General features: G+C 37.3%; 1 protein-coding gene across 1 annotated transcript in view; it reads left to right on the forward strand.

The window, feature by feature from the left end:
- Positions 1-703: 703 nt before the first annotated feature.
- MTPN (myotrophin) overlaps positions 704-15233 on the forward strand; it is a 51373-nt gene continuing 36843 nt past the window's right edge. Inside the window, exon 1 of the mRNA XM_003791594.2 lies at positions 704-1092. Within this exon, the coding sequence (XP_003791642.1) occupies positions 1021-1092 (72 nt within the window). The 5' untranslated portion in view covers positions 704-1020. The remainder of the gene's footprint in view (positions 1093-15233) is intronic.

Genomic DNA, 15233 nt, shown 5'->3' on the forward strand with positions numbered 1-15233 from the left:
TAGAATGGCCCTGAAGCTTCAAACCATTAAAAACAAACAAAACTTTTTAAAAACTCAATTTATACCAGATAGTTTGGTTTGTTCTGCTTTGTGGCATCAAACTGAATTCCTAGTCCTCGACGTCATTTGCTGGTCAGGGAGATGAGTTAATTTTTTTTCCCTCAACAGAACATTATATGCAGTATTAACACACTAAATTTATGTGGTTGTTTTCAATGTTGAAGGTTTTCTTGAGGGCTGAAATTACTTTTCCATCGGTTTTTACTATCTTCTCTGTGTCTAGCAGTCTAGCACGTAGTAGGAACCCAGCAACACTGGATAGGACAGCAGAGAGATGGAGAGAGAGAGAGTGGAGGGAGGATGAAGGATGGAAAGAAGAAAGAGAAAAAGGGAAGGAATTCAAATCAAACTCTCCTACTGGGCATTTTTAGAAGGTGGTAAGATGCCCTCCAAGATTCTGTTTTACAAAAAAAAAAAAAAAAAAAAGTTTTTCCCATTTACAGTGGTGCAGAGACAATCTAATCCCACCAGAATTACACCCTCTCTGCCCGCACTCGCCCTTTGCTCTAAGGGTCCTCTGCTGGACTCCCGCCCTCCGTCTCTCAGCCCCGCCCACTCACGCCGGCTCCTCCCCTTCATCCCCAGCCTAGGCACTGCGCCTGCGCACCTGTGGCGCTCCAGCCTTGGACCGTAAGGGCGGGGTCCAAAGAGGGACGTACCGCGGAGGGGAAGAGGAAGAGGAAGTTGGGGGAGGGTCCTAGCGGGGAGTGAACCGGAAGTGCAAACGGTCCGGCTTCTCGGCCAGGCGGAACCTTCTCTGCTGGGCCCAGTAGCCGCAAAAGAACTTTCTTTCTCCCGCCCGAACGGTTGCTGCGGCCAACTGCCTCGCCCGCCTGGCAGCCTAACCCGCCTTCTCTTCTTCTCTCCGGCCCTGTGTCCTTCTCGCCCGGCGGTATCCGCTTGCTGCTCCCACCGCCTCCTCGTCTTTTGCCCGGCCAACCGGCCTGCCCCGCAGTAGTGATGTGCGACAAGGAGTTCATGTGGGCCCTAAAAAACGGAGACTTGGATGAGGTGAAAGACTATGTGGCCAAGGTAAGCGGGGAAGAGTGGAGTAGGCGAGAGCCCGGAGGTGGGATGGAGATGAGGCTGAGAAAGCTGATGGGAGCTGGACTGGCGGGGGCGGGGTGGGCGAGAGGAGAGATAGCTTGAATGGAAGTGGTATTAAGGGGAAAAGGGAGATCTGGACCGAAAGAAGGGTCCAGGTAGCTTGATAGCGTTCTGGGTCAGGTAACTGCTGTGTTGATGCAGTCAGCACCTCTTGCCTTCCTAACCCCTTGGGGGAGGGGAGGAGTCGTGTCTGGTTCTTTGCGAGTCTCTTCTGAGCGCTAATCATTTTTTGGCCCTCTTCTATACAAGTTACTGAAATCTTTCTTCGAGTGAGGTAATTCTCCATCTTGGGCTTCCCTAGAGGAAGGTAGGTAACGAATGAAGTTACCTAAGTAAATTAGGATCAGAGGAACGTTTCTTTTAACTTTGGGACTGGTATGAATTTAAAGAATTCATTGACCATGCAAGAGTACCAAAAATAGCAATAGTTAAAAGTCTGAAACTTGGTATCACTTCACTTAGCTTTGGGTGTGGCCTTTTTCCTCTCCTGTACCACAACAAATACATATTTGTGTTAAGTGGTAAGGTTGTCAACTGGCATCTGGGAGTGCTTAAGATGTCTGACTAGTTTTTAAACAGGCATGTTAACTTTTGTTACTCCATCCTTCTCTTTGATTCCATCTGAGATGCTTACATGTGTAATAAATAGTAATGCAGTTTAGTCACGGTGTATTTGGGGGTAAAGTCATAATGAAGAAAGCCAAACTCAAATCCAAGCATCCAGACTAAAACTGAATACACTTTGTGGCAAAGTGAAAAACAACATTCTAGGCTCGTCTGCCTTTGGCTCCTGAAACTGTGCTTTTTGTAATTACGAAATAACTTACATATGATTTTAATATGGTGATAATCTAAAAAGATGTCTTCTAAAACAAAATTTAATTTTATGACATAACCACACAGAGTATCTTGCTCACATTCTAAAACATTCCTGGTCTAGATTTTAATTTTTCAAAGGATATGATCACTGGTATGCTGCTGTGTTTTTGTTTCTGAGTTCTGTGTAAGGAAGCAAGTAAGGAGAAGAGTTTCTTAAAACTGAAAGATTGTGCAAGACAAGCTGCTGATGGTTTTTACTCTATGTGATGGCATTATAATTTAGACTTGTTGGATGCAGCTTATCTGCTTAGTTGTTTTTTTGCAGTGGATTTTTAGGACAGGCTATCTTCTGTTCACTGCTTTCTTAGCTGGTAGCAAACTGAAACCCTGACTTTTACTGACTGTTTCAATGTATTATTAAAAGTAAGAAATTAGTTGTTATACTTAGGAGTGACTGTAGTACTCCAGAGGTGAGTGGGCTTTTTGTGTTCCAGTGTGTTCCAGCTGAGGTGGAACCTAGGTTATTTGATATATTTGGAATACAAAAAGTTGATAAATACTAACTAAATTTATAGCTACAAATGTAACACAACTTATATAGTGTTTTCCTGATATTTTATATCATCCTTGTGAGTCTTGTGAGGTAGTGTTTAATATTAGCCCATTTTACAGATTACTGAGACGCAGGCTACTTAAGATAAAGTTAGAGAATGAATAAGTGGTGAAGCAAGAACTAAACTGAGTTCACACTGAAACCTTTTAATTGCTCCGTGCAGTCTCTCTAAATCTAAGATCTGATTGTGAAAGCACATAATTACCAAGATTTCTAGTAGGACAGTCCCAAGGTCCACACCCAGGCAAGATAACTTGTGCACAAAGAATTCTCAATTACACAAAAATATGTATGTAGAAATATGAGTCAATAAAATTGGACTGATTAATTTTCACATAGTTCTAAAATTAGGTAATTATGTTCAGTTTGATTTCTTTCCCCCCCTTGTTGCTCCCATTCTGTCTATTCTTTGTAAACATAAAGTGTGCACAGAGGCAGGGTGGACGTTCAAAAAAAGGCAAAGGGAAATATTGAGAAGTGGTCTATCCAAAAAAAATTTACTGTAATGTAATGTTACATACTCAGACCACTGAGCTTTTTCCTCTCTTAGTTTTTATTGAGTGAGGTGTGTTTCTTAAACTGTCTTTTACTTTGTTACTAAGAAATAGTAAATAACGGCGCCTGTGGCTCAAAGGAGAAGGGCACCAGCCCCATATGCTGGAGGTGGCGGGTTCAAACTCAGCCCCGGCCAAAAACTGCAAAAACAAAAGAGTAAAAAGAAAACTAACACTCTAGTTTTTACTGACTGAGCTCCCTTATTGTACCTATTCAGGCTCTGAGGTTATTACATAGTTTCTTCCACTCAGCATGTGTCCTGCTTATTCATTGACTCACTTGTTATCCACCAATTTATGAACACTCATTATTGCCTGAGTTTATGCAATGTGTATATACCTACCTATCCAAGTAGCTATATACAAAGAAAGTACTAAAGAAACATGTGGACTAGTTTTCATTCTCAGGAGTGAGAATCTTTTTAAAAATACTTTTCTCAGTATTCCCATGTAGATTTCTCATATTGTTAACGTAAGAGTGTACCTATAGGAGAAGCATTTTAGTATTTCCCCCATTTTTAAAAATTCATAATTATACTTGCCTACCTGCTTTTGAATTCTCTGTTGAAATTTGAAGTGTGTAGATAGCCATAAATTGTTGGTTTTAGGTGAGTTCTTAAACTCTGCTGGAGTCAATTCGGAGTCCCCAAACCACTGAAAATTGTATGTTTCTAAGTGGAAAAGGCAGTATATAAAGAAATACTTAGATTGCTACATTAATGTTCATCTATAATGTTAAAACAGTATCTCAAGCAATTTTAAAAGTCTTTGAATGCTGTATTTTGGGTTCTTACTGACCTAAGGACCACATTTAGTTAATTCATCCATTTTTATTAGGCATCTTTCAGTTCTCTAGAATGTAGTAAAGAAGTTGGACACAATGGCCAAGAAACTTAAACCTCCTCATTTAGCAGACACATGTGAAGAAAACTTTTAGACCTTTAAAGTAGTGTGCAAATTACAAGTAGCATCTCACTTTAACAAAATGCAGTTGTCCAACTGGAAGAAGGCAAATGAAAGCCGAAAGTACACAGCTATATATAGCAGATATTTGTAGCCCCATTTTCTATCTATAGACTTCCTCTGGGTGACATTATTTTTGCCTTGTCTTCCATTTCTGCCTTTAGGTTAAGTTCTCCCATTGTAGTTAACGCTAGCCTTACCTACACTTCTACAGACTGCTTAATGGATAGCCCTGCTCAGGCAGATTGCAAATTGAGCTGTTTTCCTCTCAAAAACTTCTGTTATTTCCCCTACCACCCCAATCCAAGTACTAGCCAGGCCCAAACTTGTTTAACTTCAAGATCATTCAGGGTGGCATGATTGAAGTGTAGACTGTTACTGTTCTTACTGTCTCCATTTTAACTGATGGCATTGGCATTGTGATCCAGCCATTCACCCAAACCAGAAACTGGGTAATTTTCCTAGATCTCTGAGGGTTATAAAGACTACCTTCTTAGTCTCCCTCATCTATTCTTTACTCTCCATTCTTATCACCACTACTGTAGATAAGTTGCTGCTTCTTACCAGTCTAGACTATATTTTCCTTGACTCTAATCCCCTCCCCCCACCTCCTGGTCATTTAACACAGTTTAGGTGGGGGAGGGATCTCCGTAATGTGCACATAGCATGTTATCTTTTTCAGCCAACCTCCTGCGCTGCCCTTAAAATACCTTTTTGATTCTCACTATGTATTTGAAAAGGGCAAACTCCTCCTTCGTATGGCATACTAGGCCATTATGATCTCATCCATCCTTGCCTTTCTAAACTTGCCTCCTGCAGGTCCTCTGTTTTAGACCCTGCCATGCTATTTCTTTACATGTGCTCTTCTGGCCTTACTGACCACTTCTGCTCACCTCAATCCCTAACCCCTGACCTGCTGAACTCTTCTTTATCTTCTTAGAGTAGATATCAGCCTCTTCCAGAAGAACATTTTGACTGCTTCTTTTAATGTTTCACTTATCACATTGCTATAATTTTGTATTCATGTCTGTATTCATTAGGGTCTGAGCTTTAGGAAGGTAGACACAGTATCTTTTATCTTTGTATCTACAGTATAGTGAGAGCCACGAAATTTCATGGGCATATGTTCCTAGTAATTAATTCTTTTTATTCTTAACTGAACTATAATTTCAACATACTTTATTAGTTATATAATAATAGCCATTTGCAGTTTGTAACAATTTGGAAACAATTAGCATAGCACCAAACAGCTCTGTAATTTAAATTCTTGGGTGTATCCATAAAAGAAACTGATAGCTAGCTTGTGGAAACTTTTTTGTAAAGTTTGTGGTCACATAGTAATCTTACCTTACAACTTTTATTACTAATTGTGATCTTATATTTTCCAGAAAAAGTTAAATTGTGTCTCTTTTCATTAGGAAGAAATTAAAATAACTAAATAATTGAGATTTCTATTAAGAATGGTTTAAATTAAATAACACTTTTAGAAAAGAGTATTTTCATAAAACTATTTGAGCATTGTGTTGTGTTATACAGGTGTTATTTTATTAATAAACACAAAGCCTCAAGCATTGTTAATGATGTTATTCACATTTTGGAGATTTTAGTGGCAAAAATTAAAATAACTTATCTGGCTCGGCACCTGTGGCTCAAGTGGCTAAGGCGCCAGCCACATACACCTAAGGTGGTGGGTTTGAATCCAGCCCGGGCCCACCAAACAGCAATGATGGCTGCAACCAAAAAAAAAAAAATAGCCAGACATTGTGGCAGGCGCCTGTGGTCCCAGCTACTTAGGAGGTGGCAGCAGGAGACTCGCTTGAGCCCAGGAGTTGGAGGTTGCTGTGAGCTGTCATGCCACAGAACTCTACCCAGGGGCACAGCATGAGGCTCTGTCTCAAAAAAAATAAAATAAAATAACTTATCCAAGATCACAAAGTTCTTGAGCAGTGAAGCTGAGATCTGACACTAGTTCCTTGGATTCTGAAGTAGCTTCAAAGCTTCTTGCTATTTAACTACTTCCACATATTCTTGGCCTTCATTACTCATTAATGCCAGATAACTCAGGGGTGCTCGATTATTCAATATATAACTGTTTAAAATAATTATAGCAGAATGATAATTATCCGTTGAGCATACTGAGAGGTGAGCTTTGTGGTGGATTTTGAGGGTCCAGCTCTCTTTTATAGGTGAGTGCCCGTGAGTTGTATTGATAAGCAGCGCCTTATACTCTCCCATAAGGTCTGATGTAGGTGCTCTCTTGTTTACATGCACTTCTGTTTCACTCCCTGTGAAATAGAAGCTTGTACTCTTAACTTCCCTTTCTCTGTGGTTTCCTTTCCCTCTCCAACCCCCATTCTAATTACATCTGCCTTTGACACTCTAATAGGTTTGAAAAGCAACAATTGCGCACCACGTGAGAGGATAGAATCTCTTGAACCTGAGAAAGGTATCAACTCTAATCTTTAGAAATTGTAAGACTTACTGAGATCACTTTTCACCTTCCTAATAAATTAGCCAATTTGAAAGAGACTTTGATTCAATCTGTCTTGTACTTACTGGTTTTAGATAGCTTCCCTTTTCTTTTTTTAATTATCAATTTCTTTCTTACCATAAAAATGTGTCATTATGTGTTGCCATTTTGCTACAGCAGGGTTCAATAGCCATTCAGAAAGCAAGTATCTGCTTCTATAGGACATAAATGCCTCAGTAGATACAAAAATAGATATTTTTCTTTCTAAATATCTTTTTAGTCTTCTTTAAATGTAAAATAAAGGAAGATCTTTTTTTACATTGGAACATAGTGTTCATTCTTATGTCAATAGGCGTAAAATTTATTAGATATTCTTAAGATTAAAAAGTATAAAGAAGACAAAAAATGGCCCTAAATTCCACTTAGATAGCTCCCATTAACTTTATAAAAGGTAACATAAATTGAAATTAATTCAAATGCAGTTTTAAAAATCCAACAGAATTAAAAGGTAAAGGCTTCCCCTTCCCAATTGCTAAACAGAATTACTTCTTATTAATAAGTGCATATAAGAAAAACATTGTAAATTTCTTTCCTTACTTAAAAAAGAAAACTTTTTGCGCTTTGCTTTTCACATTGAAATTTATTCATTTTCTTCTTTTTTTAACTGGTGCACAGTATTCCATTTTATGGAGATTTATTAATAATCCTCTATGCTAAGCATTTACATCTTATTTTCATATTTAAACATTATAGCAGTGGTGTTTGTATGTATACCTTGACAACTTCTGAGAATAAGTCTGCATTACCCTCCAGATGAGTTTCTTTGACTTAGTGCGTGAGCTGGATTATTCCCTCACATTGTTGACAGCACTGGACGTTACGGCACTTCAGTTTTTGCCATTTGGGTAGGTGAAAAATGATATGTTGCTTTGATTGCATTTATTTACTGAGAAGCTGGAATATCTTATCAGAACTTTATTAGGCACTGTATTCTTTTCCCAAATTTCTGTTTGTATCTTTTGTTTATTTTTCTATTAGGTAGTTGGTCTGCTTCTTAATGATTTGTATGAATTCTTTGTAAATTAAGGAAATTAGGTTTTGGTCATATGTTTTGCAAATATTGTTCTTGTTTAGCTCTTGACTTCATTTATTTTGTTCTGCAATGGTCTTTACTTTTTATTTGGTTAAATATATCACTTTTTTTCCCTTTTGTTACTTGGATTTTGTGTACTGTTTATCAAAGGTTTATTTGCTAGGTCTCCTCTATAAAGTTATAATTAAATTTGCTCTCATAGCACTTTTTTAAGTTACCATATCATTTATTACATAATACTTTTTACTGATAATTAGATTTCTTATCCTTTTTCTGTCTGTGCTAAACTAGTTTAATGATTTGCATCTTCACAATATGGTTTAATGTAGGTTCGAGCCACTTTCCCTCTTACGTTTTCTTTAGAATTTTTGCAGATGGTTTATTTAAAGTTTTTTTTCTTTTTTCTTCAATCTCAGCAAAAATAGGACGATTTGAGCCTATCTCACATTTAACCCTATCACTTAATAAGCATTAACATTGGGGGGGATGCTGTAGTCATGGGATCTGAAGATCATAATACTTTAGCTTTTTATTCTTTATAAAGTATCTTAGGATAGGAAGATGTAGTGCAGTTTGAGAATATGTCATAAGTGCTTATAGGAGAAATTGTTTTTAGGCAAATCACAGTGGAATTGGTAACCAATAGTTACTTTATGGTATTGCATCAAAGGCCACCTTGTAATAAGAAATATGGCTGAAAGCAGTTTTTTTGCAACTCTGTTTTTACTGTCTAAATGTAAATGATTCTGATAAGCCTGGAAACTTGAATTTTGTTTTCATTCCACAGAAAACACAAGGGTAGAGAGGAGCTGTGATTACTGAAAACATGAGGGAAAGAACCAAAATATAAGAAACTGACCCAAGAAATTGAAGGGCAAAGAGTCATATTTACCTTAAAGTTACAGAGCCCTGGATGAGAATTAATACGTACATGCATAAGTGTAATCTTGAGCTTGGAGAAAAGTTTAAATTTTGCTACTTTTCCCTCGTATAAAAAGTCAGAGACATGTGTGATGTAAATTTTCTGTAAGTTGACCCAAGGGACTGTAACAAACTGGGCAACATAAGGAGCTAGGCCCACTGTACTGAAACATACATGTAGTGCATGTCTGGTCTATGAAAATTAGGTCAAATTAACAAGGTGATCAACTATGGAAGTTCTATGGTATATATGACAAAGTGAACATTTTGATACTTAGGTCTAAACTCAATATCTGAAAAATACTGAAAAATTTAGATTAAAAAAAAGATTCTGGATAATAAGCCCTTAACCCATAGATAGATGCTTATTACAGCACTGTCCTTTGGGAATTTGGAATTGTGTTATTGGTGGAACCATAGTATGGAGGCTAAACATGTAGATACTTTGGAATTAAATCTTCCAGTTCTGGTCCTCATACTAAATCAATCACTTTGGGTAAGTTAGTTAACCACTCACAACTTGTTTCTTCAGTTGGTAAAAATGGAATGGTAATAATACCTACTTAATATATACATGTATAAACTGTAACATTGTGCCTGCCAGCTAGTGAGTGCCAGTGTTACTGTTAGTACTACTAATAATTATAATTTTGCTTAGAAGTGAACTTACTTTAAGATCATCTAGTCCAATTCCCTTTTTTTGTAGATGAAGAAAATTAATTGTTAAAGGACTTGACTACAATCATACAGCTAATTGGGATTATTAGTCAAATTCAGTTGTGCTGAACCTGAACCAGTACTTTTTTCACTAAGCTGTTATGTTTCCTAATGAAATGCCTTATGCTAGCTGTTTTCTCCGATGGAATATTCTTTTTTTTACCCCACTTTGTATGCTTGGTAAATTTCTACTTTTTTGTTTTCTTTTTTTTTGTGACAGAGTCTCATTATGTCACCTTCTGTAGAGTGCTGTAACATCACAGCTCGCAGTAACCTCAAACTCTTGGGCTTAAGCAATTCTCTTGCCGCAGCTTCCCAAGTAGCTGGGACTACAGGCACCCTCCACGATATCCAACTGTTTTTTTTGTTGTTGTTGTTGTTGTTGTTGTCATTGTTTAACAGGCCCAGGCTTGGTTCAAACTCACCAGCCCTGGTGCATGTGACCAATGCTGGGCCAGTTTCTGTTTATTTTGTAAAGTGTGTCCATGTCTGTTTTGTTCTGCATAGCATTCCCTGAATGCTTGTGTGGATTATCCCTCTGGGAAATATCCAATCTACAGTTTTCTTGTTATGTTTATACTCTATTATCGAGTCTCTTAAACATGAGGGCTTCTGGGCTTCTGACTTGACTAACAAGTACTGAACTTGAAACAGTGGCTTACAACCTCAGATCTTGGTCTGTGGGATATTTCTTTCAATTTTAACCATGTGATCAGGGATATGTCTTTAAGTTTATCCACAGAGATCAGTGATTACCAATTAGATAATTGAATAGTACCTTTCAAACCTGAGAACTCATAGGCTCCCTTCCTCCCAGAAAATATATTTCTGTAGATCTTGACTTAGGATTCAGTATTTATAGGGAGGCATTTGTTTTTTTGTGGGAGCTTGTAGCATTGAAGCCCTTTGTTGTGCCTGAGGAGTTCCCTGCTATTCAGTATGAATCTTGGGTGAAATGCAAGTCTGGGTGCCTGGCACAACAAAAGCCATAAGGGACAAATAAATTGCTTTCCCTTGCACACATGGGAAATGAGCTCGTAATCCAAATATGATTAATTGGATTTAATTGGTTGCTTCTGTCTGGAGCTGAAGCAGAGACTCAGACATGGTAAAGGATGTAGTGGTAGCAATGAAACATCCAGTTTCCAAAAATAGCAAAAGTTGTGATGTACCAGTTGTGGTATCTCTTGTATGCCCAGGTGGTTCTTGTGACAGATTTTGATTTACAGAAGTCCCCCTACTTACTCTAGTTCAGTTTAAAAATCTTCAACTCTATGATGATGTGAAAGCAGTACTCATGCAGCAGAAATGATACTTTGAATTCTTTTGCTGGGCTAGTTCTGGGCAGTATGATATTCTCTGCACAGGGAGCCCCGGGTCCCAGTCAGCTCTAGATGATGAGAGTAAACTACTTGTCTTTTGCAGTGTACTATGTTGCAGGTATGATGGACGGTTGGGTGTATTAAAGATGTTTTCAGCTTAGGAAGTTCATTACAGTATAACCCCATTGTAAGTCAAGGAGCATTTGTCTTTCTTTTAAGCCTTCTTGTTTCTGCCCATTTGCTGAGCTTGGTTCTTCAGTCCTCCCAGCAATTCTGGACTACTTGTAATATCTGTTTAATGTGTTAGCATTTCTATTAGTCAGCCTGAATTGGTTTCTCTTGCTTAAAAATTAAGAACTCCATATTATTTTTTACCCTTCTTGTGCTAAGCGTAGGTTTGTTGAAAACAGAAATTATCTTTGTGTTCTCAATAATTAGCACATTGCTTCTTATCTGACATACATGTTTAGTTAAATTTGTGTGGAACTGGTATTTGCAGAAACTAGCCCTTCCTTTATTTTGTCTTCAAAGTTTGTTTACTGTATACTTCTTTGTAGCAGATGTTCTTAGTGTAAACGGTGTTCTTTTGTTTCCTCTCTTCAAAATAAGCTCTAAGTTTTCCAACTTGTTGTTTTAAGCTCAGTGAACTCTGTCCAGTTGTCCACACTATTGTAGCAACAAGTTGTATTAATATAACACCAACTTCTACTTGTAGAATTTCAATTAAGTATTTTAAAAATATACAGTTTTACAGAAGTAGATAGTATTTGTGCTGTTGCTTTGTGAAAAAATAAGAATCACTGGTGCTTTTTCACCAGTATTAGTAAACACATTAAGATGTGTACTTAATGCTATGTTAGTTATAAAAATGTAAGAGCATGTGAACCCTCAAACCTGTAAGTTGAAAGCTTTCCAGCTGCAGACTAAGTCTTTAGGAAACATTCTGTGTTGTTTAGGATTTTGAAGTTCTCTTTAGAGAGTGATCACACGTTCACTTTGAATTTCAGTGGGCCTGGGTTTGAGTCCCAGTCTTACCATTTACTAACCTTGACCAGGTTATTTAATTTGATCAAACCTCACTGGGCTCAGTGGCTCACACTTGTAGTCCCACATATTTGTCTTTGTGTTCTCAATAATATAGCACATTGCTTATAGCTCCTGAGGCTGAGGCAGGAGGATCAGTTGAGCTCATGAGTTTGAAGCTGTGGTGAGCCAGGATCCTGCCAAAGCACCTCAGCTTTCTCATCAGTAAATGGGGATTATAATGGTACGCAATTCGTGTTTTGTTCAAGTTTTGAAAGCAATATAAAATTCAGGAAACAATGCTTAATACATTGTAACTTCACAGTAAGTATTTACTACTTGCCGTGTTACCTATGTAGATCTTTCCTATCAGGAGACTTACAGAGACTAAGGATTTATAGTGGAGATTGGCAAACGTTTTTTGTCAAAGTCTGTCTAGTAAATTTTTTAGATGTTGGCAGTCACACAGGCTGTATCATAGCTATTTATCTCTGCTGTTGTGCAAAAGCAGCCACAGATGATATGTAAACAAATGAGTATATATGAGTTCCAATAAAACGTGATTTACCAAAACAGAGGTAGCCGCTGAATTTGACCCATGAGCCACAGGTTGCTCACCCCGGCATAACACTGAAGTTAGAAAAGCTAGTTTGTCTAATAAACTAAATTTCATTTCTTTCTTCTCAAGTTTTTGAGATCTAAAAATATTAAAATATATGATAAAATGCAAAGCTTACTGGGATCAGTATTTCTAAAACAGATACATTAATACTGGAAAGATGTTGAACTGGAAAAGCAAGGATGGAAAGCCACGCTTGGATATGTAAAAGAGAAAGAGAGTTGAATGAAATTCCTTAAAAGAAAAGGCATAGAATCTCTGTAGTAAATTTGAACCTTAAACAAGAGGCATAGAATTATTCTAAAACTGAGGAATCATTAATTGTAAATGTACAAACAGGAACTACTTTAGATCCTTAAAAGCTGAAAGGAAATTCCACAAAATCTTTTTAACTGTCACTGGTCATTCTTTACCAAAAATGTTCCAGAATTCTCTCCATAGCCATAGTGCCCGTCCCGTGACCTGGCTTAATTTCCAGCACCACAAGTGAAAGAGAGGGCTAGTTAGCAGTTTTCAGCAGTTCATTCATAATTCATTCAGCAAATATCATTCAAGCACCTATAGTGCCAGCCACTGAGGATGAGTTTTCTTGGTTAGGTTCAGTGAAAGGGGGGTGCATAAGAAAAATAGCACATAAGATAGTTGTATGGGTTCTGAATACATTATTTTCCTTATTTAATACATGAAATATGAGTAAAACTTAGCAGCTATCCAGTATGTTAAGTAAAGTCATATTTGGTTGCAATATAGAAGAAAATCAGCAATGTAGAACCACAAATTAAAATGAAAGATAATAGAAGCAAAATGCCTTCTCTTTGAGTACTTACTCTATTCCAGGTACAATCTATATAATAAATTAACAATCAAACACATATATTATTCAGTCTTGACAACTACCCCGGTAGACCTATTCCCATTTTATAGTTAGGGAAATGGAAATTAGGTAACTTGCCTAAGTTCCTCCTACACCTAGTAGGTGGAAGGACACTATTTGAACTCTGATTTTCAGAGTATTCCTATTCCTTTCCTATCATTTTGTGTTGAAATATTTTAACTAGGAATGATATACGTATCTCGAAGATGAAAAAAATTGAAGGTATAATGACAGTAGATAAAGCATTAAGATTGAAACAGAAAAAGAAAGGAACATAGAAGTTTAAATAAACTGATAAATAGAAGTCTAAATTTTCAGAACTGAAAAAGACCCAGGGTTGTGAGGGTCCACACACTAATATGCAAAATTAATAAGCACAAATGAGGAACAAGAGTAACAAAACACATACTAGCTTAATTGTATCCAAAAAAATTTTTTTAATCTGTAAACTGGACAGAATAATATTAATTTTAAGAGGATAAAATCAACTTAGCTTTGGATTTCTTTCTGATAATACCAGAAAACAGTGAAACAAGCAGTTCTGACAGAATAAGGTTATGAAAACAGTATGCTTTTTCAATTTGTCATTCAAGTGTAATACCAACAGAAAACCAATCTTAAGAAAATTTGCATTCGTCTTCCTACTCATCAGATTTCTACAGGTAACTTACCTTCAAACTCTAGGTGTTAAATTTTTCACCTTCCCTGCCTCTTTCCCCCATCCTGTCACCTCCTTTCTTTCTTTCCTCCCCTCTCCTCTTCCTTCTCTCCCCATCATGGGCATGTTTACAAATATAGTAAAACCTCCATAGTTGATCACCTCCTTATGTTGACCACCTTCTTAATTTGATGTAATTTTCATAGAACAGATATGCACCACATGTACCTATTGGTACAATAGCCTTCGTTCCTTACGTTGGCCACCTCCATGTGCTGACCAGTTTATTACAGTCCCTTGGGAGGTCATCTTATAGAGATTCTACCGTATAGCTATTTGGAGTACAAACCAATGGGTCAGAATAATTTTTCAGGCTATATAAAATTTAAGCAAGGAGCCATTAATTACTACTGTCTTATATATGGAGCTACCTTTTAATTATATCAGTCTTTTAATATCAGTCTTTTTTCCAAATTGTGGTACTGCCATAATGTTTTAAATGGATTTTCTTAATTTTGATTTTCTTTCTTTATATAAATGCATACATTTTTGTTAATTAAAATTTAAATTTTATACCACAAGTAAAGTTTTTTAAAAAGACTTATCTATTTTCAATTAGACAATGTCTGTGTGACTGATTTAACCCTTCCAAAGAAGAAAAATAAAATGTATATTTTACTAAGTATAAATACACAGCTATATGAAACTGAAGTTTCCATAATATAAATGACTGAATTAGTCATTTGGAGGAAAAATGCTTAAGTTGAAGATTCCAAGTAAATGTAATTTGAGTTACAAAGAATTAGGTTGCAATGTTTGCATTTGTTAGGTAGAGTCCCTCTTATATTTGTGTCCGGCCCCCAGGAGGTGTGTCATGTACACTAATATCGTGCTTATAAAGTGGGAGCACACCCATCCCCCTCTACCCTCCCCTCCCAAGATTTGGGGCCATAAGCATTAAAGTCCTTAAATCTCATTGGCTTCCACTTAAAAACCTTTTTTTGTTAATAGGAAAGGTAGATGGGAACAGTGCCTCTGGCTCAAAGGAGTAGGGCGCTGGCCCCATATGCTGGAGGTGGCAGGTTCAAACCCAGCCGCAGCCAAAAAATGAAAATAAAATAAAATTTAAAAAAGAAAGGTAGATGTTATTGGTGAAAAATACTTGTCAGGAGTTGTGCATTTCGGTGGCTAATCGGTGCAAAAATATAGTTAGATGTAGTAAACAATATTTGATAACACAAGAAAATGACTAATCAGCTTGGCGCCTGTGGCTCAAGCAGCTAAGGCGCCAGCCACATACACCTAAGGTGGCGGGTTCGAATCCCTAGCCCGGGCCCGCCAAACAACAATGATGGCTGCAACCAAAAAATGGCCAGGCGTTGTGGCAGGCGGCTGTGGTCCCAGCTACTTGGGAGGCTGA

Source organism: Otolemur garnettii, unplaced genomic scaffold (assembly GCF_000181295.1).
Source record: "Otolemur garnettii isolate 467f Iridium unplaced genomic scaffold, OtoGar3 scaffold00049, whole genome shotgun sequence".
Taxonomy (NCBI): Eukaryota; Metazoa; Chordata; class Mammalia; order Primates; family Galagidae; genus Otolemur; species Otolemur garnettii.